This window comes from Oenanthe melanoleuca, chromosome 19 (assembly GCF_029582105.1).
Source record: "Oenanthe melanoleuca isolate GR-GAL-2019-014 chromosome 19, OMel1.0, whole genome shotgun sequence".
Lineage (NCBI taxonomy): Eukaryota > Metazoa > Chordata > Aves > Passeriformes > Muscicapidae > Oenanthe > Oenanthe melanoleuca.
Window position 1 is genome coordinate 1,411,274 of NC_079352.1, and position 23,968 is coordinate 1,435,241.

At 48.4% G+C, this 23,968-nt stretch overlaps 1 protein-coding gene across 1 annotated transcript in view; it reads right to left on the bottom strand.

The window, feature by feature from the left end:
• Nucleotides 1-22,062, bottom strand: part of AATF (apoptosis antagonizing transcription factor) — a 36,004-nt gene extending 13,942 nt beyond the window's left edge. The window contains exons 1-8 of the mRNA XM_056506985.1: nt 21,386-22,062; nt 19,868-20,056; nt 19,247-19,678; nt 18,527-18,664; nt 8,495-8,609; nt 7,972-8,176; nt 7,231-7,380; nt 6,029-6,112 (exon numbers count right to left, since the gene is read on the bottom strand). Coding sequence (XP_056362960.1) covers nt 6,029-6,112; nt 7,231-7,380; nt 7,972-8,176; nt 8,495-8,609; nt 18,527-18,664; nt 19,247-19,678; nt 19,868-20,056; nt 21,386-21,470 — 1,398 coding nt within the window. The 5' untranslated portion in view covers nt 21,471-22,062. The remainder of the gene's footprint in view (nt 1-6,028; nt 6,113-7,230; nt 7,381-7,971; nt 8,177-8,494; nt 8,610-18,526; nt 18,665-19,246; nt 19,679-19,867; nt 20,057-21,385) is intronic.
• Between the last annotated feature and the right edge of the window lie 1,906 nt (nt 22,063-23,968).

A 23,968-nucleotide genomic window follows, 5' to 3' on the forward strand; every position in this document is an offset into this window, starting at 1 on the left:
GGACACCTGCATCCCACCAACCAGTGAAGCTCCTGCCTCAGCTCAGAAACACCTGGAACAGACCCACCTGGACCAGAATCCAGGCAATTCCAGGCAGGAGAGGATGCAGGATGCTTTTCCTCCACCCTCTACTTTCCTCTCCTTGAGGTATACATCACATTATCAGAAAAAAAAGAGTGATTCAAACATAATTAAAAACCTGCCAGTACTTTTTTTTTTCCTACTTGCTTATTTTTGGAGATTATTACCACAGCAATTAAAGTCAGAAATTCCAGGAGCCAGACCACTGGTTTATTATCACTAGAAAACAGCAAGCTACTTCTCTGCCCTGTTTATCTGATTGATTCCCAGCATCTTTCTGGCACACAATCTATCAGTTTATCTCTGCCACTTCATCACAGTCACTTCTGGCAGCTAAATACAAGATCCAAATCCAGTGTTACACAGACACACGACACAGTAAACCTGTGTAGCACTGCCACTCTGCAAACAGCTGCCCTCAAGGCTCAGCAGAAATGGGATCTTGCTTCCCAGTCAATATTCTGTCAAAAGCAAGGTGGGAGGGAGGCTTGGAGCAGCAGCCACAAGTGGTGCAGAGAGCTGAGAGAGGTTTGCTGTGCCCCAGCAGCCAGGGGGTTTGCTGTCCCCTCTGATCCTGCTCCTGCACAGGCACAGAGAGCAGCTGGGATGTCACACACACACCTGTGCTCCCAGGGAATCAGCAGCACACTGAAATCCACACTGAAACACCCCAAGACCTCAGAGCTGTGCCCACACTGGTGAGAACAGTGCAGAGGGCAGGGCTGGATATTGGGATATTGGGAAGGAATTCCTGGCTGTGAGGTGGGGATGCCCTGGGAGAGTGGAAGGTGTCCCTGACTGTGATGGAACAAGATGAGCTTTAAGGTTCCTTCCAACCAAACCATTCCACGATTCCAAGATGCATTTTTGGGGCAGGCTTCTAACCCTGAACCAGTTCTTGGGCCTTCTGGTGCTCCAGATGTTCTCCCAGTGCAGTGCCAGCTGTGGGACTGGGGGCACTGCCTGGGAGAGCAGAACGAGGCAAAGATGAGGGAGAAGTTAAAAAAAAAATAAAAAAAGCAGAAGCAAGAGGGAAATTAGGAAATGGAAATAAAAGCTGTGAAGCATCTTGTTACATCTAAATATGTCTCTGAGCTGGGGTTATAAATCATGCTAACAATGGTTACTAAAATAAAAGTGGATGTAGCCAGAGGCTACCACTGAAAAAGTCAGCCCAGGCCTGCCTGGCTGCCTTTGGTCTTTAAGGATTTGATTAGTTTTCTGCTTTCTGGTTCAGAGTTTTGCATCCAGCCCGTGCTCCAGAGCCAGGGCTGGGATACAGAGTGAATGATAAATTCATTTACTGAATAAAGCAACACTGTTTTCCCAGCACAAGACTTAAACCACTTCCCACATGGTAATATTTCATTAAGCCTGGTGATTCTGCTTAGAATTTATTAGTCAAAACAGAAAACTCTCATCAGACCCCATATATTCCATTAGGAGTGATATATGGTGTCTCCCAATGCCTAATTATTAACTAGGAAGTGTGAGTAAATCACCATCAGCATTAAGCCCTGATGTGTGAAGACAGAATTAGGCAATTCCAGCATCAAAAGGCTTTGATTTGAAACAGATCCTGTTTTGCTTTCCCTCCTTCACCTCCTCCCTGAACTTGCAGGACCTCACAAGTGCAGGGATGCACAGCCCCACCCCAGAGCTCAGCTCCCAAGAGCTGGGCCCAGGACAGACCCTGGCAGCAGAGGGAAGCTGTCCATGCCAGCTGGGTGTTCCTGGGCAGGAAATGCTGCTGTTTGCCAGAAAAGCTCCTGCAGAACCCAAACCCTGTCCTGACAGCCAAGCCAAGGTCCCTGCTGGCACCAGGGATTCCTACAGAATTCCCCTACAGCAGCTGCCCTCAGTGCCAGCCAGGGAGATGGGCAGAACCAGAGGGGCTTGGAAATGGCACCAGGGTGATGTTCAAGGGTAACAGAGACTCATTTCTCACTTGAGAGGTCAATTTTCATTTCAGAGGTTAGGTCTCATTTTCATGCACTATCTATCAGTGTTTCTAATCCTACACTCCCTGACCTTTCTGATTTGCAGACCCCTAAGAATTTCCAGTTGAGACAAAGAGCTAAGGAGAGCTGAAATCAGCCTTGTGACAAAAGGCTCACTTGTCTTAGACCTTACAGAGCAAATCAAATTTAAAAAAAGTCCATCTATAGATCCCCTTTCAAGCTCCCACTCAGTAGCCATGCAACATTTGGATTTTTACCAACACCAGAGATAATTCAAGTTTGCAGCTCAAACATTATTTTGAGCCCCCTTGAAATGCTTTTCAAAAACTTGATTTTTATATTTAATAAAATGCAAGCTGAAATCACTGGACAGTCTCTTTTTAAAACCTGTTTTATTCAAATCCAGGTTTGTGTAAGATGCACAGATTTGCCTATTTTCGAAGAACCCATTAGGAGAAGCTCCAAATCAAGCTTTAAAATGTGTTATTAACCATCTACCCAGCCATTTGAAAGATACATGCCTGTGATAAGAGTATTGTATTGCCATTAACCTGTGGGATGGCTCGAGACATCTCTTATTCACACAAAACTCTAAATGCATCTCATTAAAGCCACCAGATCAGCTGTCCATATTAATCACTCACTGCTTTAATTAAGGTAAACCAGCTTGTCACCAAGCCAGGCTTCTCTATTCTTCACCATTATTGACTTTTAATGGTTCTCTGCATTGGTAACTCCCTGTTCATGGCATTATCACATTCCTGGGGCACTGTGGGCCCAGGAAGCTGCTGGGGACAGCAGGGCAAATTCAGCCCAGCAGTGAAGTTTCCCAGAGTCCCACAGTGGGGCTGAAGGATGCTGACCTTGGGGTAAATCCCAAATGGGGGGAGGAGAAACCCTCCTGGGAGGTTTTGGAGTTTCCTTGGATGTTCCCCCTCCACTCTGGCTCCTCTCTGGTGCCAGGACTGCTGTCACAGGGGAGGAGGGAGCAGGAGAGCAGAGGAAAAAAGGGATTATGGATATTCCCAATTCTCCTTAGGCATACCTGCTGCCAGCAGTGATGAACATTTGTTCTGGGAAGAGCTGCTACCAGTGGAACACTTAGCATATGAACACTAACCTAATTCCTGTTGGAAATAAACCAATTTCCACTCTCTCCTTTACCAGAGGAGTATTTCAACCTAACAATAAAATCTCCACTGTAGCATGTCAGAGCAGCAGCTCCCTGGTAGCAGGCTGGAATTTTAAGTCTTAATGCTGCAATATCAGCTGTAATGAATTCTATGTAAATATGACTTCTAAAAATAAAAAGCCTTTTTTTTCCCTAAAAACCACCTATGGAGGAGAATTTAAAGGAACAGGAAATGGGCTCCAGCCTCTCACTGCTGCCTTCTGAAGCACTTTAACTATTCCCACCCAAATAAAAATATTTCACTGCATTATTCAGCTCAGCTTTCCATCACCATCCAATATGGGTCATTCCAATAAAAATTGTAACTGCTTATAAAACAAGAATAGGAGAAAAGGCAAAGTGGGATGAACAGGCAGAAGAGAGTTAAATCCTGAATCATCACAAAACTCCACCAGACCCACCTGCTGAATTCTACTGAATATTAAGACCTGGACAAGAAAATTGTTTTTCCAGAAGAAAAACAGATTAATTAAAGAGCTTTTTATTATAATCTATAATAAAGCAGTATAACTACTTGTTCTGTTGTCACCAACTTGTGCACATTCATCAAATCATCAAAATGGTTCATTTTTTACTTGCCTAATTTCACACTGACACACAGAGGAAGCTGCTTTTCTTTATCTGAATGTTTACCTTTTAAGCAGCAATCAAACTAATAAGTATAAAATGTTATTAAAGGAGTGCACATGATCCCAAGGCAAGGCTGGATGTAATTCCAAAGGGAAGGAGAGGCAGGTGCTGCAATCAGTGTTATGCACAGGGGTCAGAGGCTGTGAGCACCCTCAGCCTGTGGTGCTGATCACTCCAGAGGAGCAGCTCCCTCCCAGGTTTCATTTCCATGCCCACATGCAATCACACACACACACAAAGGCCCTGCTCAGTTGTGACCCAGGGAAAGCAGAGCCTCTCAGGGCCCTGGCAGCTCCATTGTGTGCGCTCTCCTGCTCTCAATGCAATGCTCAGCTCCAGCTCTGTGCCCTGACAAATAAAGGAAAGCACTTTATGAATCCAATTTAACTGGGAGGTGACAGGAAACACAGAAAACACAGAAAACACAGAGCCATTTTCCTCAGCTTATCCCTGAGCTGGCCTCAGCTCCAACCTGTGCCAAACCCCACTGAGCAGGGGACACGAACCAGGGCCACAAACACTGGGGAGCTGCACGGATCCTCTCTGCCAGGAAACATTTTGGGGATGGAAGGGTGGAAGGGAGGGAGAGGAGGAGGGACAGAGATCAGAAAAAGCCCAGCAAGAGAGGAAAATGGATGTGCAGCTGCCCGTGGGCTCAGCAGATGTCTGTGTGTGATGTACGAGGCCGGGAGAAGCTGCCAAGGGCTGGGAAGTGATTAAAGCCTCAGCACCATATTTCCAGTCCATGGGGTTCCCAAAGTGGCACCCATGCCTGGCTGTGCTGCCAGATGTTGCTGGCTGGTGCTGCCCCTGCAGCTGGAGCAGCAGGGAAGGCAATCTGGAGCTCTGCCTTGCAGAGGGGCCCCTGGCACCCATCCTTCACCTCTGCCCCAGCCTCAAACTGCTCCAATTTGCTGCCACTTCCCTCTTGGGAAATGGCCAAGATACAGTTGTGCCTGGCAGACCCATTTGTTTTACTCAGGTGATTCTCTTCCCTCAATGACCTCTATTAGTTTAAGTTTTAATTTAGATTAACCCCAGCACCCCAATTAACCAGTGAGGGGAGAAGCTAAGCTGGGCTTGCTCATATTTCTGCAATCATGATTTAACAGACTTACAGTTATTAGAGGGAAAGATGGGGACACTCATCCACTGCTGCTTTCTTTGAAAAAATTTAACATTTCAGAAGAAGCACCTCCTCTGCACAGGTCCTTGGTGTGTCAATCTCAGCTGTTTCTCACTCCATGAGTTTGTTATACCAACTTCACTTCTGTGTTCTTAGGGTCCAATTGGCCCCCAAAGCTGAGCTTCTGCACCACTTGGACCCCAAATTCAACAGATCTGGCCCCTCCAATCCCTGCTGCCAGCAGGACAGGTCCTCTCCCACCACCATTTGGCATCCTCACATGGCAGCTGCTCTCTCCCACTCCCCTAGCACCTTCCTGGCCACTCTAATAGAACTATTCAGATTAAGAACAATCTGTCTTCCCAGTGATACAATGGTATTTGTTTAGTCCTGAAGTTCAGGCTCTGTGGATCATCAAAGCAGGCAGAGCTTTTCACACACTGGGGATGGACTCCCAGTGACATGCTCCTCAATATGTGACAGTTCCAGTTTTCACAAAGCTGGCACTGTCTTCATTAAATAAACTACAAGCACAGTGTTTCCGTGCACTGGGTGCAGATTCCTTGCTTCGAAGAATTTTGCAAATAAAAGGAATAGCTGGCCTGGATCCAAGCTGGCCCAATTCCAAGAGAAGTGCTGGAGCAGCCCAGGAGCTCTCCCATTCAGCAGGTAAATGAGACGATTTAGGCAGAGACAAAAACAACTTCCAGTGCTCCTGAGGATCTCCTGGGACTGTTTTTCCTAAGGGGGCTCTGCCCACAGAGAACAGAGAAGAACCAGAGCTTTTCCTCTGGTGTTCCCCAGGAGAACAACAGGCACAGCTCCTGCAGCCCTGACACACTCAAGCACCAGCACCAAGTTCACACCCACAGAGCAAAAACTGACAGCAGAGTGCCCTGAGGGAACTGCAGAGATTTTGGGTGCTAAAACAGGTAACTGAGTTTTACAGCTAAAGAGAAATGTGGAGCAGGGAACCAACTGCATTTTCTCTGTAAGTGTTAAAACCCAACTGGAGCCATAATTCCAACCATCACCTACCTGGTGATAAAAGTCATCATCATCAAAGATCTCCTCATCAATGTCCTTCAGGTGCCTGTTGGAATCTGAGGGAGGCAGGACTTCCTGGAAGCATCAAGGAAATACTGAGAGCTCATAACTGCACATTTCTGTCCCTAACTCCAGAGACAGCACGTGCAGCAGCTTGTAAACACACTTGATATGAAGGAATGGGGAAAAAATCCCAACATAACCAGCTTTTAAAGACCAGGAATAAAGGCAAGGCAGAAATGCTGCCAATGCCAAATAGATTTATGATGCCTTTACTGGGAAATAAATAGGCCTGTGCAAAGTCTTTCTGGCAAAGTACTACAGATATTTTTAATGTAATGGCAAAAATACATCTTGCAAGTCCAGTAATTCTACCTGATCTCTCAGAATTGAGTATTTATTCATTCTTAAATACGAAATTAATAAAGGGCCTACTACTAACATATTCTGTAGGTTATATGCAGTATGATTTTAAAAGAGACTTTCTGGGTTAAAGACTCTGAACTGCAGAGTGAAAACCAAGTTTTGCTGCAAAAATCAGATTTAGTGAGTGGTACAGGAGGGGCACAAAACCTTGCTTTCCCCTGTCAGGAACTGGGACAGGAGATAATGACAAAACTGGAATTTAGATGTTTTTATTTAACTGTTACTCTGCAGGAACCAACATCCAGACACATCCACCTCCCCAAAAAAGTGCAGCACCCTCTAAACCCGATCTCTGTGCACCTCCCCAGGATGAATCACAGAATTAACCCCTCCTTACCTGTGTGCCAGGCAGGATGAATCAGAAGATTAACCCCTCCTTACCTGGGTGTCAGGCAGGATGAATTAGAGAATTAACCCCTCCTTACCTGTGTGCCAGGCAGGATGAATTAGAGAATTTACCTGTGTGCCAGGCAGGATGAATCAGAGAATTAACCCCTCCTTACCTGTGTGCCAGGCAGGATGAATCAGAAAATTAACCCCTCCTTACCTGTGTGCCAGGCAGGATGAACCCCTCCTTACCTGTGTGCCAGGCAGGATGAATTAGAGAATTTACCTGTGTGCCAGGCAGGATGAATCAGAGAATTAACCCCTCCTTACCTGTGTGCCAGGCAGGATGAGTCAGAGAGTTTACCTGTGTGCCAGGCAGGATGAATTAGAGAGTTTACCTGTTGCCAGGCAGGACGAGTGAGAGAATGAACCCCCCTTACCTGTGCCCCAGGCTCAGCCCCGGGCTGCTGCTCCTTGCCCAGCACAGAGTAGAGCGAGCGCCGGGTCTGTGTGCGCCGCAGCAGCCGCTCCCTGTCCAGCAGCACGTGCTCCATCTGCGCCAGCACCGAGCGCTCCAGGGCTCCAAACCCCTGCAGGCACCAAGCAGTGTCACACTCAGCACACACAGCCTCTCCTCAGCCCTCCAGGAAAAGGGGCTGGGGGATTGCTGAGAGCATTTCTTATTTGTTTCTCCCTGCCCGACCCCAGGCACGTTGATGCCTTTGTTGTTCTGGTTCAGATTAACTTCCTGATGATGAATACCAGCTCAGAGATGTGAGGAGAGCCTGGATCTCTGGCTGGAATGATTACCCACTGTATTAAAGCCTACACTTCATGGAGGAGAGACTCAGAGGGCCCTCACAAACAGCTCCTGCAGCAGCACAATTTTCCTGGAGATTATTTGCTGCTGGAGTTTGTCTGGTTGAGAGAACACAGGAACTACCGAGAGACACCTCACACCATCCCAGGCTGCTCCAAGCCCCATCCAACCTGTTCTTGGACACTTGCAGGGATGGGGCAGGCACAGCTGCTCTGAGCACCCTGTGCCAGGGCCTCCCCACACTCCCAGGGAAGAATTTACTCCATGTATCCCACCCACATTTCCCCTTTTTCAGTCTGAACTTGCTCCCCAGACCCCTGCTCCATGAGAGCCATGTCAGCACACACAAAGCAGGCCTTGCCTTCCCCATTTTGCCAGTTGCCAGCTTTGTCCTGTCGTGCCACTTCTGCATGGTGCTGTTCCTGTAGGTCCTGAAGTCCCTGTAGCGCTTGGCTATGAACTCAGGGTACTCCTCAAACTTCAGCTTCCTCTTGGGGAGGCTCCTCCTCTTCTCCTGAGCCTTCTCCACTGGCTCCTCATCACTGCTGCTCGGGATTTCATCCTCACTGGAACAAAACCACTCAGGATGAACACCCTGTGCCTCCCTCAGGCAATGTCTGAGTCCTTGGTGGCCCCTCCACCACCAGCCCACACCACACTGATAATTTTATTAAAAGCCCCGTGGTTTAGTCCCTCCTCCACTATCAGAAATACTACAAACCAGACTTCCCACAAGGCAGAAAGAATTCAAATAACAGAGTGTCTGTCACCCAGACACAGCAGCTGAGAGAGCAGCAGGGTGAGGGTGCTTCAGGAGGGCTGGGCTTTGTCCTGTTTGCTGGAGACAAAGGGTTCAGAAAGATCTTCTCTCTTTGTGCATTTACCTCTCAGTTTTTGCTTGCTTTCCATCCACCAGATGCCTCGTGCCTGGGTACTGATAAAGCAGCTCATCCTGCAGCTCCACCAGCACTTTCAGCAAAGCCTCCAGGGCTTTACAACCTGCAGAGCAAGAGACACAAGTGACAAGATCTGATCTATGGGGGAAACTTTAAACCATGACCTGGCGAGTTTAATGAGAAGATTCTGATCAGAAAAGCAGAACTGCAGGCCCAGAGATCCTCAGGAAGAGAGAAAGGGAAGAAAAGATGGGGTTGATTGAAAAGATGGGCTGTAAATTGATCAGTTGTGATCAGTGTGAATGTGATTTTTCTTGGGTGATTTTTTTCTTTTTCAGGGTGTTGACACACACAAACCCTGAAGGCAGATGTGGTGCTGTGTATCCAAAGATTTTTGCAGCTGACAGGTTTCCTGTATCCATGCAGTGCCTGTTCCAGTGGCTGTGGCTTTTCCAAGGACACACAGCTCCAGCTGACTGTGGGACAGGTTAACTGCACATCTGCTCCTCAGAACCAGTTCTTCTGTGGCAACCAACAAGCCTCCCTGCAGAACTCTCTGATAGAGAACAAGTGTCTGCCCAGGCCTACACAAACTGTCCCTCTGCACACCCAGCCCAGGGTCAGCTCTCCCAGGTGAAACACCTGGCACACCCCTACCCAAAAACCTGACCTGCACTCTGGCTGGCAGAGCAGGTGGGTTTGTGTGGAGAGCAGGAGCTGGGACCTTCCCCAGAGCCTCCCCTCTGCCTGGGGCTGCTCTGCTCAACTCCCCAACCTCCCTCTGCATGTGGCACAAAAAGAACAGGGAGAACCTTTCCCCACTCCATTTTTTTCTTCATTTCTGCTTTTCAGTGGGGGACACAGAGATCATGGGTAGAGTGAACAGCAAATCTTCCTCAGGCAGACAGAGGCAGAAATCAGCCCAGACACTCAGAGGACTCAATCTCCACGTGTTCCCACTGTGATATTGCTCAGCTGTCACCACCTCCAGATAAATTATGGCCTGACCTCAGTAACAGCAATGTCAAGGAGAAGATGCTTTAAGATTTTTGTTGCAGATCAGCTGTTGGACTCAGCCTCCCTGAGCCCATGGCTCATTGTAGATACACTCTGACAACTGCTCTCTATAAACCTATTAACGGATTAGGTTTGCTGCACTTGTAAATCAGACGTGTGTGAGCATCAAAACAATTCCACCAGACAAACAGACAAAAGCCAAAAAAAATGCATTTGTTGTAGATGTCTGCAGCTAAAGCATCACTTGCAGGAGCCAAGTGCCCCCACCCTTGCCTGAGTGCAGAGCTTACACCAGCAAAATCCTTCCTGCTGCCTGCAACACAGCCAAACGTCCCCAGAGCTTCCCAAAGTGTTGATTTTCTCCCTGCTGCCTCTCCTCCAGCAGCAGTGCTAGTGCACCCCAGGCAGCTTTGATCCTGGCAATTACACCTGGAGTAGCACTCCAGCCCTTCTGGGCTATAGCAGGGCCACGTTCAGCAGGAAGGAAATAAAGCCAGGCTCAAGCTGCCCCAGGCTCTGAGATCCAGCCCCCAGCAGAAGTGGGGCTGGGGAGCAATTTTATGTGGAGAGAAGGGGCTGGAGAGGGCAGGGAGACAATGACCCTGTGTCTAACCAGGTGGGAGGGCTCATTATTGCAGGCAGTGGCTTCACCAGGAGCCTCTTCCAGCTGGGAGATTTCCCTGTTCTCAGTCCTTGTGTATTTAACAGCATTACTGCTTGGCATTCTCACTTCTACTGCTGGCTGCTTCCCTGTGCTGTAAACCCAACTTCAGCAGCCAAGTGTCACCCTCCTCTGCTCCCCTCCCTCCTAGCCCTGCCCTGTCCATCTCACATTTCATTCCAGAAGGGGCTGTTTTCTTCCCAGCCTCCTCTCCATCTCCTCTTCCCTCTGAAGCCCTTGTCAGCCTTTACAGTGCCTGCTTTGGGCCAGAGTCTGGCCCCATCTGAGAATGAAGGCAGCACAAACCAAAACTGTTCCATGGATGCAGACTGGGTCATTTTGAAAGGAGGCTGGACACTGACTGACCCTCCTACCCCAGCAGGATTTTTGTAATGCTGCCCCTTGTCTGAAACAAGAACACAACAAACATGGTTGGACTACAACTTCCAGCTCAGATGAGACTCGGAGTCAGTGGTGAGACATCACCTTGGAAGAGTCACTTTTAAGAAGCCCCTTCATTCTGTGTCCAGGAGGGAAAAAGTTGTTCCAGCTGCAGCAGGCAGCAGATCAATCCACCCAGAAGGCTGGGAGCCAGCACCAGTAAATCAAAGTGTGCCTTTCTCTCAGCACTCCTCCTGTCCTCACTCTATCCAGCCCTCCAGCCAGGCTGGAAGTAGCCCTGGAGTGTTTAGCTCCATTCAGGGATAGCACTGCCATGGATCAAAGTGTCAGGAGACCCACCAGAGATGAAACCCATCCTGCTGCTCTCAAACCACACAAATCAATTCTGTCAGTGCCAGTGGACAAACCTGAGTGGGGGGAGCTGGCTGCAGGGACTGATCCCAGAGCTGCCATGGATCCCATGGGGCTGGGCTGCCAGGGGGGCTCCAGGCCCAGCATTCCCACCCAGTAACAGCCCTGCACTCCTGTCCATCACCTCTAAAGATGGGGTCTCACTTCACCCTCCCAAGCAGCCACATGCAGGGACACTGAATCCATGGAAAATCCTTCCTGGGATGTTCCAGCAGGAACCATCACCTGCCCAGCACACAGCTCCACTCCAGAGCCTGTGCCAGCCCTGGAAATTAAGGACTTTTTCCCCTCAATTAAATCTGAGGTTCTGGCATCACTGGAACATCACAGGCACACAATGCTTTCTGTTCTCCCTGCACCTCCACAGGCTGGGGAAGTGCTCACACAGAAAAGCTGGAGCAAAGCTGGCATGGGATGAGGGCATGCAGACAAAAGGGGAACATTCCCCTGCCTCCACAGAGAGCCCCCATGGAGCCCCCATGTCCCTAACACACAAGCCAAAAGGAGGAGAGGAACCCAAGCCAGATTTAATAGCTGCACACAAGCAGAAGCATCTCCACCTGGCACACAGGTTTATCCCAGCTCTGGTGCAGAGGGGGAATGTTCCCTCCCTCCAAAGGCTGTGGGACAGGAGTTAAACTCCAGGTCAAAATGGCCCTTGAAGAGCTGGCCTGGGAACAATGCTCCCCACTCCCATCCAGCAGCAGCCACTTGCACTCCTCATCCCCAGCAATTAATCCCCCACCAAACACGTTTGATTAAATCTTTTCAAGCAAATCCTTTGCTTTGCTTTTGTTAGTTCACTTCTTGTCAACATCTATTAAAATATGCCTTTAATTCTCCCACAATCTTAAAAAACACCGATTCCACTGTCTTCAACTTTAATCAACTGTATGGCCGGCATTTTTCATTTCATAATAATGTGCTGTTTGGAATTCAAGAGGCAGGCTCAACATCAATCATTCGGCAAGAATTTTTCCACTGCAATAAATATGCAAATGAGGAAAGCCAGTCAGTCGTATTTCAGGCCCGACTTGCTAGTGTTTTAAAAAAGACACAAATTTATTAATTGCCGTTGGCCAGCGGAATCCTATTACTTTGGGCATTGATTACAAAGCTGTGTGAGTGATTATTGTGCAACTCGCAGGCTATCCAGGCATGAGGAAAAATTATTAAAGCAAGGCAGAGATTATCAACTCAGAATAACAATAAGCCTTAACATTTTAGGCCTCTAACTTCTCCAACAAAGAATTACGCCGCAGCTCCAGCGGATCGTCGTGCTGAAGGCTGCCAGGGTTACCTCTGGAGCTTGCAGGAAAAGCAGGGGAATTCCTCCAGGTGTCACATCCCAGCCATGGGCTGTGGACAGAACTTGGATTTAATTCTCAGTGTGGAAGGAAGCTCAGCAGGAACAAGGTGGGGCTGGCAGGATGAGGGTCCCAAACCAACAATTCTGTTGGTGAGGCTCAGACAGGAGCTCCAGGAGCCAGCCCAGACTCAGTGATAGGTTAAAGGGGATTTTTACAGGTGGTGTGGTTCCCATTCCTCACAGACTTCAGCACAAAGCACTGGGAAATCTGTCCAAATTTAGGAAATGATGGGAGCAACACTCCTTTCATCCTTCCCAGAAGAGTGAGTTTGGGGAATTTTACCAAATGCCAGCAGGAAAAGGGCTGAGTTTGCTGCTGACAGCAAAGCTCTGCTCCACACCCAGCCCAGTTTGCTGGTTCCATTGGAATGCAAATGATGCAAGAGCCTTTGCAGAGGGAAAATTGTCTTCCCTGGGCACAAAGGAGCCAGGGCTGCAGCCCCCTCCCACAGCAGTGCTTCAGCTGACTCCCAAAGAGTTCCAGAACAGCCTCAATTTAGCCCTTTCACTCCAATATTACTGCATCTGACAGGGAGGACAACAGGATCAGACACAGATGAGTTTGCTAAAAGTAAAGAAAATAACTGGATTCAACAAGAGAATAAAGGCTGGGTATTCAGGGGTTTATTAGAGGGGACTGGGGGAGGGGGAAAGCTGAGGAGAGAAAGAGAAACACTTCCATGAAGTTCATGCTCTGCTGGTTTGCCTCAACCATCATCTTTTGATATCAGCCCAAACCAGGGAGGGGATGGGGCTGGCAAAAAATGAGATTTATAAAAACTGATGCTTTCCATTACTGGAGATGCAAAGAAGCTGACAGCACACATTCCTGCTCTGCCAGCCTGGAGTTCCCAAATACATGAGCAAGGAGGAGAAGGGAAGAGGAAATGTGAAATTTCATAGTTATATCTGGATATTAAGGCCAGAAAGGAACACTAGCCCATCCAGACTGACCTCCCCACATAATACCAGGCCATTAATTACATTTATCAAGACAAACCCCGAGTTTCCATCTCAAGGTACCCAGCTGCCAATTAATCCCAGTTAGCTGACATTTGCACACTTGTCTGGACACTTTTAAAGCCTTTGTTTCTCTGCATCTTGTTTGTGCAGTACACAGACTACCATGCACAAATATTTAGCTAAATTCAGTTTAATTAGCTATTAATCTTGAGAAACTCAGGTGTAGGCAAAGCTGTCTGAGTGTGGTGTAATCCCCTGGGCTGGAGTTCAGCCAGGGACTGTCCCAGCACTTCCTGCACTAAAATTTAAGGCAGATTTCAAATAAACCTCAGATATCACCACTGAACTACACACATGGATATGGAGAGCAGCTATAAAATCATTTTACCACACCCATACATGAGAAGGAGACAACAGTTCTGCTCAAAAATACTGAATAACCACAAGCTAAAAGCCTTGGCACTCTGTGAGGGAAGGCAAGAGTTTTTTCTCTGAAAATGGCCCAAAATTGCATGTTAAAAAAAGGTTCTGCATTTCTCCACTCCTTCCCACACAGAATTCCTGAACAAATCACGGACAGTAAAGACAAACCACAAAATACCTTCCTGGTACCTCCCACAGTCCAAATTCTGCACCTGCCCAAAACATCAGGGGCTTCACAACCCCACTTCACATTCACACAGAACAACAGAGCTCCAAAACTGAGCCCAGGGTTTTGTTTGAGCCTCTCCCTCCATGGCTCTCCCCTCTCACTGGCACACACAGAACCCCCAGGATGGCTCAGGGGTTGTTCATCCTCACTGAGCCCACTCCTCACCAAAAGCTCTCCATGGCATATTGCACAGAATTTAGAAAAAAAAAGGATCTGATTCATTCATTTCTTTCAGCTGAGAGAAGAGTCTTCATTAATGTCAACAGGCTTTGGCTCAGTCCCAAAAGAGCTGAACAGATTCTCCATGAGATCAGAGAGGAGAGGTGAAATTTGGGGACACCTGCATCCACATCCATTTAAATCACATCCAACCCTGCAGGAACTGACAGGGCTGATGCTTTTTGTATTCATAAAGTGTCCAGACTAATACAATTCAATTAAAATGAACTACCAGTTTTAAGTGGGCTAGATCTGATCACAATAATTTACACTCAGGCTTGAAACCCAGTTCTGCTGTCACACATTTGTGCAGGCTCCCAGTAAAATCTTCAAAGCAAGAATATATTTAAGTCCATGATCTTGCCTAGCACCAATTAATCCTGTAACTGCTCTATGCCTCTGGAAACTGTGTAATCTGCCTGTGCCTTGGTTCCTCCCCCTCCCTGGGACACTCACCCTGCTCTGCATTAATGCATTCACATCTCCAGATGGAGGTGTGGATATCCTGGAGCTCTAAAAGGGATCCAGGAATAAAGGTGAGAACAAAATTACCAGGGAGCTCTTGGCTGCTGAGTCCTGCAGGCTTCCCTTAAAAATCCCAAACCTGTGCCAGTAAATCCCATTTCAGAGTTGTTCCCTATCCAGGTGAGGGGCAGGGCCAGGCACATCCTCTCTCCCAGGAACTGGAACAGCTTCTCTGGCACCTACAGCAGACTGGATTTTATCCAAAATTAGTCCCTGCTTAATCAGTGTCTTCAACAGGACCTATCTGGATATTGTGGAGAATGTAAAAATATTATTTTAGAGACTGGGATTAAGACAGCCCAACAAAAATCCTCATTAAAAAGACACTGAGCACACACTCATACAATAACCAGAGACTAAACAGAATCTTTCCCTCTCTCAAATGCCAAAATATTGCAGAACCAATCCAGAAAAAAAATGAAGATATTCAGTGAGAAGCACTAAGAGAGATCTAAATGTGCTGTTCAATCCCAAGCCAAGAATTTGTCATTTTTGATCTGATTCACTTTATTCAGGCTTACTTTATAACTGATCACAAACCCTGGTGAAACTTCACCACAGCTCTCCAAAGTGTAAATAAGTTAATTATTTGTTGTCCCCATTTTTGTTCCTCCACTGAGCAATTCCATCCCCACAAACCCTGCATATCTGCTTTTACCAAACCCACTATTTCCTCCATTTCTTGAAATTATCTGCAACTTATGCTGAGCAATAGAAATTTGGGATTCTGGTATTTTCTCTTAATCCACTGATAGATGGAGTCAAAAAAACCCTAAAAACCCACAAAAATGCAGTGAGCAGTTTACATTTCAGGGACCTCCTGAACTCTTGCAAAAGGAAAGCATAGTTTTTAAAGTCCTGTAATTGCCATCAGTTTCTGGCAAAAAAACTCCCTCACCTGGGTTTCTGTACATTCTTAACTCATCTCACCAACTCTGAAGTGAAAATACCACAATCAGCTGTTTAAAAGCTGCAATTCCCAGCTCTTTTTGAAAAGTATTAGTCACTGAAATGTTCCCAGTTTAGTATTTTTAACTAGAAACAGAAAGAAAAAGCCACAGGCCTGTAGTGAGAAGCTGAGGGCCTTTGAGGATGAAGAGATTTAATTCCTTAAAGCCCTTGTTACCTCCTTGTTCCTCAATTATTTGTGAGTTTTTCTGTCACTCTATCAAAGATTTAACACAACAAGCCCCAAAGCCTGGAACTGTTTAATTCCTCACACTGGATGTGGCTCCACCAATGTTTATCCCACCTCTACTTTGGCTTTTCCTTGCCCTTGAGGTGATTTTTGGAGACAATTTCAGGAGATCCCCTTGCAAGCTCCAAGCAGAGAGCAATCTGAGTGGCAGGCCTGCAATCTGTGCAGGCACAGCACAGAAACTTGCACCTTGCACTCCTTTTCTATGTAAATAATGCAGGGATCCTGAGGGAACATGCCAGGGATTGGAATTTTTAATTAATGGGTCTCTTTAATGTGCAAATCAGGAGCAGATTGCAAATTCTGACTCGCATTGATTATGAAAAACATTAATTGAACGTGCAAGACCCCAAACAGAGGCAACATCTCAAGGCCTGGACCAGGCTGGAAGATGCAGGGCAGGGGAATATAAATCTGTGCTGGGGAAAGTGCCCAGTGCAGGCAGCAGCAGCCTGCAATTGTGAGCTGGGAGGTTTGTGTGAGCAGGGAATAAAACCCTGGATGTCTGTGCTGCTTTCAGAGCTCAGCCACTCTGATCTCAGCACTAAAAACCATCCAGACATCCTCAGTGGGTGCAAAACAGCAATAAACATGAGCTCCACCATCACACTTTGGTCTCCTATTTGTATGTAAAAAAATCTGGAATATAATTAAAGATTTAAATAAAAAAAAAAAAGGAAATAAAAAGTAAGACAGCACAAACAAAGCAATGCTGTCTCTTTAAACAGAAATTCATCCTATATAAATTATGGCCATAAACTTTTCCTGCAGTGCAGCCTAATTAATTCTTGTTCTATACACAAAGGGAAATGCTGGGTGACAAATGGGTGTGAAGCCTGAAAGCTGCCAGGTCTGCAAAACATTTTCTACTTCAATTTATAAGCAATTTTGCAGTAAATCATCTACCAGAACCTGAGATCTCAGGAATCTAAGGTTGTCCAAAGCACGTTGTAACATTAAAAAAAAAAAAAAAAAAAAATCATAAAAGATTTCAAAAATAATAAATTAAACACTTTAGGTTTTGTAACCTCTGGTCTCAAAACCTGGAAAATGAGCATGACCTTGCCATTTTCACCCACTGGCTTTAAAATTGCAAATGGATGGAGAATTGCTGTCTACTCTTTAACACAATTACACTCCCAGCCTTTGGGAATTCCAGCACCACAACAGGGTTGTCCTGAGTAGGAGATACCCAAGAGGAAAACACACAAAGGACATTTTCCAATTAAAAAAATTCAATCTTCCTCTGAGCACAGAGCAGAAATTTCATGAGAAATGGAAAGATTTGGGAAGAATTACTGGAAATTCTTGTGCAGGAGTTGTGAGAGCACTGGGAACCTCCTGACTCCAGCACCCTGCAGGCTTCCCCCAGTCTGGGATTTTGGCACCAAGTCTTTTGTGCAACTGAACACCAAATCATTCCTTCCTGCTCAAGGAGGATGATGAAAACGTGCCAGATTTATTTGGTGGGTTTGGACAGGAGTGCTGAGGGTTCCCTGCAAGGAGAGCATCATCCAGTCCAGGCCATGATGATCCCAAACCCTGCCCAAGGCTGAAGCTCATCATGTACAAGAGTAGCAGCAGAATGTTCCTCAATTCAGTATTTCCCATCTGCCAGCCTGAGATCTCTGCTAACACTGCCCAGGTCACCCCAGCTTTATGTTCTGCCTTCAGAAGAGCACAGAACACAAACCCAAGCTCTGAGGAACAGCAGAGTGAAGCCCCACAACTCCCCAGCCCAGATGATGAGGAGAAGGTGGGCAGGGGATCATTCAGCAGTTCTGGGCAGTGGAGTTTCCCTCAGAGCTCTGCACAACTGAGGGATCAGCCTCTGCAGCACTGGGGACATTACACTCCATGTGCTTGGGTGTATTTTGCTTATGGGAAATACCAAAATGTCAAGCATTGTTTCTGTTAAAGGTCTTTAATGATCTTGCATCTTAGACCTGTAATGAAACATGGAGCTGGGGCAGTTTGTAATGCATCTCATTAAGGACATTAATAATGTGTGTTCCACTGAAAGGTCAGCTCAGCACTGGTGGGAGTTTGCCTTTTTGTCCTTCATCACTTCATTTAAAGCAGCAGAGCCAACTCTGGAGCAGAAGGCAGCTCACCTGTAACTGCAGGTAAGCTGACTGCCCTGTCCTGGGCAGGGCTGAGGCACAGGATCACAGCCAGAACTTGCTGCAGGGCCAAGATTCAGGGTCATGCCTGATGACCCAGATTCTCTCCCCATGCATTCACCTCCAGGCCAGAAAAAAGGTGTCCAAATATAAAAACTAAACAGACCCACACCACACTGAAGCCCAGCACTTTGCACTCACCAACTTCAGCCTGCATGTTATGATTTCATATTGGAGAATTTACTACAGAGCTCCTCATTAGCAGGGATCTCAGGAATAAACAGATGAAGCAGCTCCATGCTGGAATTCATCTGCACAGAGCCTCCTTTGGGCTGCTTTGGACAAACCTTGGCATTCACTGGCCCAGCACAAAATTGGTACAAGGTGTGTCTGGACAAAGCATCCCAGCTCTGCACTGAACAGCAATAAAGAATTGTTTATAAGAGTCTGAGCAAAGGAGAAAGATGAAAAGGCTCTTACAGTTCTCCACAGCGTTGTCAAAGTCCTGTCCCCCCTCCTTCCTGAACCTGGGGTAGGTGTCTGGCTGGGGCAGCCTGTTGGCTGTCATGAGCACCTTCTGCATCTTGATCCTCCCTTCCATCAGCTGATCCCACAGGGCTTCACAACAAAAAGGAAAGAAAAGAATCAGTTAGCAAGACAAAGCACTTGTTCCTCCTGAAGGACCTGACAGCTCAGGCCCTCTCCTCTGAGCTGCTTCACTCCTGCTCAGGGCAGTCCTGGCAGGCACTGAGCAGCACAAAATGGGAGCCACAAGCTGTGGGCAAAGCAAAGCCCAGCTGCAGCTCTGTGACTCACAGGTCAAACCATCCCTTTGCTTTACTGTTTCAAGGACAGCCTGCAGCCAGAGGTTTAATAGTTTAACAGCTCAGACAGGAAGAAATGGCATTTTGGGAGTTACATTTGGGAAAGAAACAAAGTGATCACAGCAGGAGCAGTGCAGGAAGTTCCCAAACCCAATGGTCCCATGAGGATACTCAGCACTGGTTCAGTTAAGCTGATGGATAAATACACTTCCCATCATGAGCTGTTACAGCAGCAGTGACACCAGATGTGGCAGAACATCTGCACACACACACAGGGCTGCTGCAGCATGCACAAGCAGCACCTCCCCAGGCTGAGGGGCTTCCCAGCATGGCTGCTTTCACACTGCCAGCAAACACACAGCAAACATGCACAAACCTAGCTGGTTCCTCACAGCTTTGCCCTTCTCCACTTCTGCACACTCCTGTCCTCTGGAGAAGGTCTGCACTCCCCCATCATCTTCACTGTCTTTGGTTTCTTTTCCATCATCGTGGTTTTCTCTCCCAAATTCCTCCTCCTCCTCACTTCCTTCTTCCATGTCAGCATCGTCCTCCTCCTCATCTTCATTCTCCCCTTCACTGCTCCCTGCATCATCCATCCCCTCTGTGAACTTCTCCAAGTCTGTGATATTCTGGAAGCTGAACTCTGGTGCCTTGGCCTGTTCAGGCTGCTCTTCCTCTTCACCATCCTCCAAATCATCCTCCTGCTCACTGCCAGCACTGCTGGGCTTCTCCCTGGCCTTAGTGCCAACACTGTCTTCCTCTTCTGAGCCTTCAGTGTCACTGTACCAGTCATCTAATGCATCTTCAGCTAATAAATGAGAGAAAAAAGTTATTTACTTAGCAGAACAGTTCATCAGCAACAGCTCAGTTTGGGCTATTTGATGTCAAACTTAATTGTGGCTGCTCCTTGCCCTGTGACAGGGCCCTGAGGTTGCTCAGTCATGTGTTGACATCATGGTTTGCCAGCAAAAAGAGGAAAAAAAAAGAGATTTCTTACCAGATCCTTCTTCAGACAGAGCATCTCCCCAGAGCTCTTCCTGCAAAGCTTTCCTGGATGTGGCTTTTCCACTGTACCTCTTGTCAGCCTCCAGGAGAGAGGCTGAAGCTCTTTTCCTGATATTGCCAACAGGCAAAATCTCATCCGTGGTTTCATCCTCAAATCTGTCAATCACTTTAGCAACTGTTGCTGTGGGAGAGAAAAAAAAGGGAAGGGGTGTCAGAAACTGAAGTGAATTCCAGCCTGGAAGGAGCCTGGGAAGCTCCTCATGCTCTGTAACAACAGTGCATGCACAGGGAACAGGAACTTTGGAAAGCATGGGAAAGGCTCACAGATCATTTCCTGCAAGGGGAAAGGCTCCTGCATGAAGCAGAACACAAACTAAGCCTATCCAAGCCCTCCCAAGGATGCAGGAGGGTCTCTGAGAAGTTCAGCCCCTCGTGTGGAGGACTCTGCAAAGCTGCAATGCCTTCATTCATTTCATGCTTGCAGATTAAAAGAGGAAAACTCCAATTCAGATGCTCTTTGGCCTCTTGCTACACATACAATCCACATAAACACAAAAATTCATTGTGGTTATTGCCTTCCTTCTTCCCCATCTTCTCCAGGACACAGAGCAGAGCAGCCCAGCCCAGAGAACACATCCCAAATCCTCCCTCCCTGTTTTCATTCACTGTAAGGCACCCTGTGCCAGACTACAGGGTTAGCTCTGCTGGGGCAGTGGAGCAACTCAAATAATCACTGAGTGCTCCTAATGTGTGTCTGGAAATGTTAATGCCTCACTTGGAGTGTTTGTTAGAGGCAGAGGGGGAAAGAACGTCTCCTGCTCATAACCAAAGCAACAAAATGTGCTCTAAGCAGAGTCAATCCAGCCAGGAGAGGATGCTGGGGAACAAGAGCAGAGGCAAATCCCTCCAGTATCCTCAGTCCTGGCACCAGCACAGATGAAGCTGTGCCCAGAGCAGCTGGGGCTGCCCCTGGATCCCTGGCAGTGGCAGGGCCAGGCCGGATGAGGCTGGGCAGCCTGGGACAGGGAGGTGTCCCTGCCATGGCAGGGTGGCTCTGGCTGGGCTCTGAGGTCCCTTCCAAACCAAACCAGCCTAGGCTCCTGCCAAATCTAGAACGAAATTATGGTTATTGTTATGAATATTAAAACAGAAAAACGCCCCTGCTGACCTCAGTGGTTTTTAAGACGTTTCCTGCTGCTCTTACCTGGAGAAGAGAACCTGGCTGAGCCAAGCCAGGCCCGACCCCTGAGGAGCCCCCATCCCCGGAGAACCCGGTCCTGGTCACATCCCACAGGTGGCTCGATCTCCGAGACGAACTCGATAGCGGAGATAACCCCGATCCCGACACAGCCCCGACCCTGAGATCCCCCCGGGCCGGGGGCACGGCACAGCCCGATCCCCCTCACGCCGCCACGTGCGGCCGCTCCGGCAGCGCCCAGGCCGCTCCCGCCGGCCCCTCCCGCCCCCGGCGCCGCGGTGCCAACCCCGCCCTGTCCCGGTTGTCCCGCACCTTCCTCCGCATCGTCCTCGGGGTCCCGCGGGGCGGGCCGGGGGTCCAGCAACTCCTGCAGCTGCAGCGCCAAGGGCGCCGCCATCTTGGGGGAGAGAGCGGGGCCGGGCGGGGCCAAAATAGGGCGGGGCCTGCGTGAGGGGAACGGGGCGGGGCCTGCGTGAGGGGAACTGGGCGGGGCCTGTGTGAGGGGACGGGGCGGGGCCTGTGTGAGGGGACGGGGCGGGGCCTGTGTGAGGGGAACGGGGCGGGGCCTGTGTGAGGGGACGGGGCGGGGCCTGTGTGAGGGGACGGGGCGGGGCTTCGTGAGGGGACGGGGCGGGGCTTCGTGGGGGGCGGGGCGGGGCTTTCGTGAGGGGAGCGCCCGGTCCCGCCGGGATCACCGGGAATGAACCCGGATCCCACCGGGAAAGGAAATCCCAGCGGGGAATGAATCCGGGATCCACCAGGAATTAACCTGGGATCTCACCGGGAATGAATCCGGGGTCCACCGGGAAATAACCCGGTGTTACACAGGGAATGAACCCGGGGTTTCACCGGGAATGAACCCGGGGTCACACCGGGAATGAACCCGGGGTCACACTGGGATCCAGCCGGGAACAATCCCGGGATCCAGCCCCGGGCCCTGCCCGCCGCCTCAGCCCCGTCTGTCCCGGGCCATTCCCGGTGCTTGTGGCAGTTGGGGTCTCACCGTACGGGATAACGGCAGCACAGCAGCAAAGTCCCATTAATAATGCACAATATGACAACTACTGCTTTAAATCAACCTCGAGCTTTTTCAGCCTCTCCAGCTGTGCAGAACTGAATTAATTCTTCTCCTGTCCTGTGTTAAATATTCCTCTGCTGGAGTCCCTCTCACAGCAGTGAGGTCCCAAAGCTGGGTTCTCAGGTCAGGCCTTGCACACAGACAGATCCTTACACCTGAATTACACCTGAGCTACACCTGAGTTACACCAGCCAGAGGGAATTCAGGAATTTTGGCTCCTGGGGTCAAACTCTGGCTGAGGAGCAGCAGCTAAGTGATGCAGCTGTGACCTGCAGAGAGCATTAGCAGGGACAGCTTCCCTGGGTTTGCCTTCCGAGCCTCTCCCAGCCCCTTTCTGTGCTTCTAAATGGCCCCAAAACTCAAGGAATTCCCTGGGATTGGGGAACAGCAGCGGAATCTGGTTCTAGCTCAGCCTGTCCTGCTCGAGTTGCAGATGCAGGTCTGAGAGGGCTCCGCATTTGTGCTCTCCACATCAGCGCTGGGATTTCCCCTGCGAAGGTTCCAGCAGCCGGCTGTGAACCTCAGCAGGGTGATGCTCGTCCCCTTCTTGTCCCGCTGCCCCCGCGGTGCCTTTAAACGCCACTAAAGGCAGCGGGAGGTGGTTCGTGCTGGGAGAACATCGCCGGGATGCAGCCGCATCCATCCCGCAGCACGGCTCATGCGGGCGCTTCTCCTACAGAGGGCAGAGGAATATCAGGAATTCCCATCGCCTCCAGCCGGGGAGAAAGCTGGCAGGCACCGAGAGGGAGCCGCCTGGAAAAACCCAAACACCGCCCTCCCCTTCTCAGCCCCGCTGTGACCCTCCCGCCAGCCCGCCTGACTTTGGGGACCTTGGTGACATCACACAGCTCCATTTATGTAAAAGCAGTATTTACTGAAAATGCACATTTTCACTGCAACCCCCCCCCAAAACCTTAAAACACTCAACAGCAAAAAATCCAACTCAGTTTTGTAGTTTGTATTTATTTTATCACGGCAGGATGGATGGCTTTAATGCTCTGCATAATCGATGATGGGGGTTTGCCCCTGCTCCAGCAATGAGAAATTAAACACCGATTTTATTTATTTATTTATTTATTTATTTATTTATTTATTTATTTATTTATTTATTTGCTAAGACGCGGTTTGAAAAAACAGGAAACTTATAAACCAGGAGACATTCACAGTGTATCTTCCCTGGTTTTGCTTCTAGGTTTTCCTTTTTTCCCCCCTTTGAGTTGGTCGGTATTTTATTCGGAGAAGCCACCATAAACAAAGGGAGGAGGAAATCTGTGGAAAATCGAGTAGCAGGAACAAGTGTTCACCTTTGCAGTTACTCCTGAGCAACTAACCTCTCACACAACCAAAGAACTAGAGCCAAGACTCCTCTGCATAATCGTGTTTTCAAACCTCTGCACTCTTAGAGTGAAAAAGGGATATTCTCTACCCTCACAAATAATGAATTGCCCTATTAATGAAGGGAGAGAGGCTTTTAGTGATGGTTAAATAAAACAGACCCAGTAGAATTAATAAAAAATACAAAAATACAAAAATGAGTTGCATTAGTCCTTTGGAGTAAAAAATAAGCTCCTTGAAGTCACAGCGTTTTTGATACTCAGGCCACTGAGATCAGGATTTCACCCACTGAGACTAATGGGACAATTGCTCAATATAAATCCCAAAGCCAGCAATGCATTCCAACCCACGCTGTAAGCTCAGGGGTCCTGGCAGAGCTCTCCTGTTCCTCTTCTGTGCCACATCCATCACTCACACCCCTGCAGAACAAAAAGTCTCTCAGGTGTGGGGCACCCCACACCGCTGGGTCACCCCAACCTCGC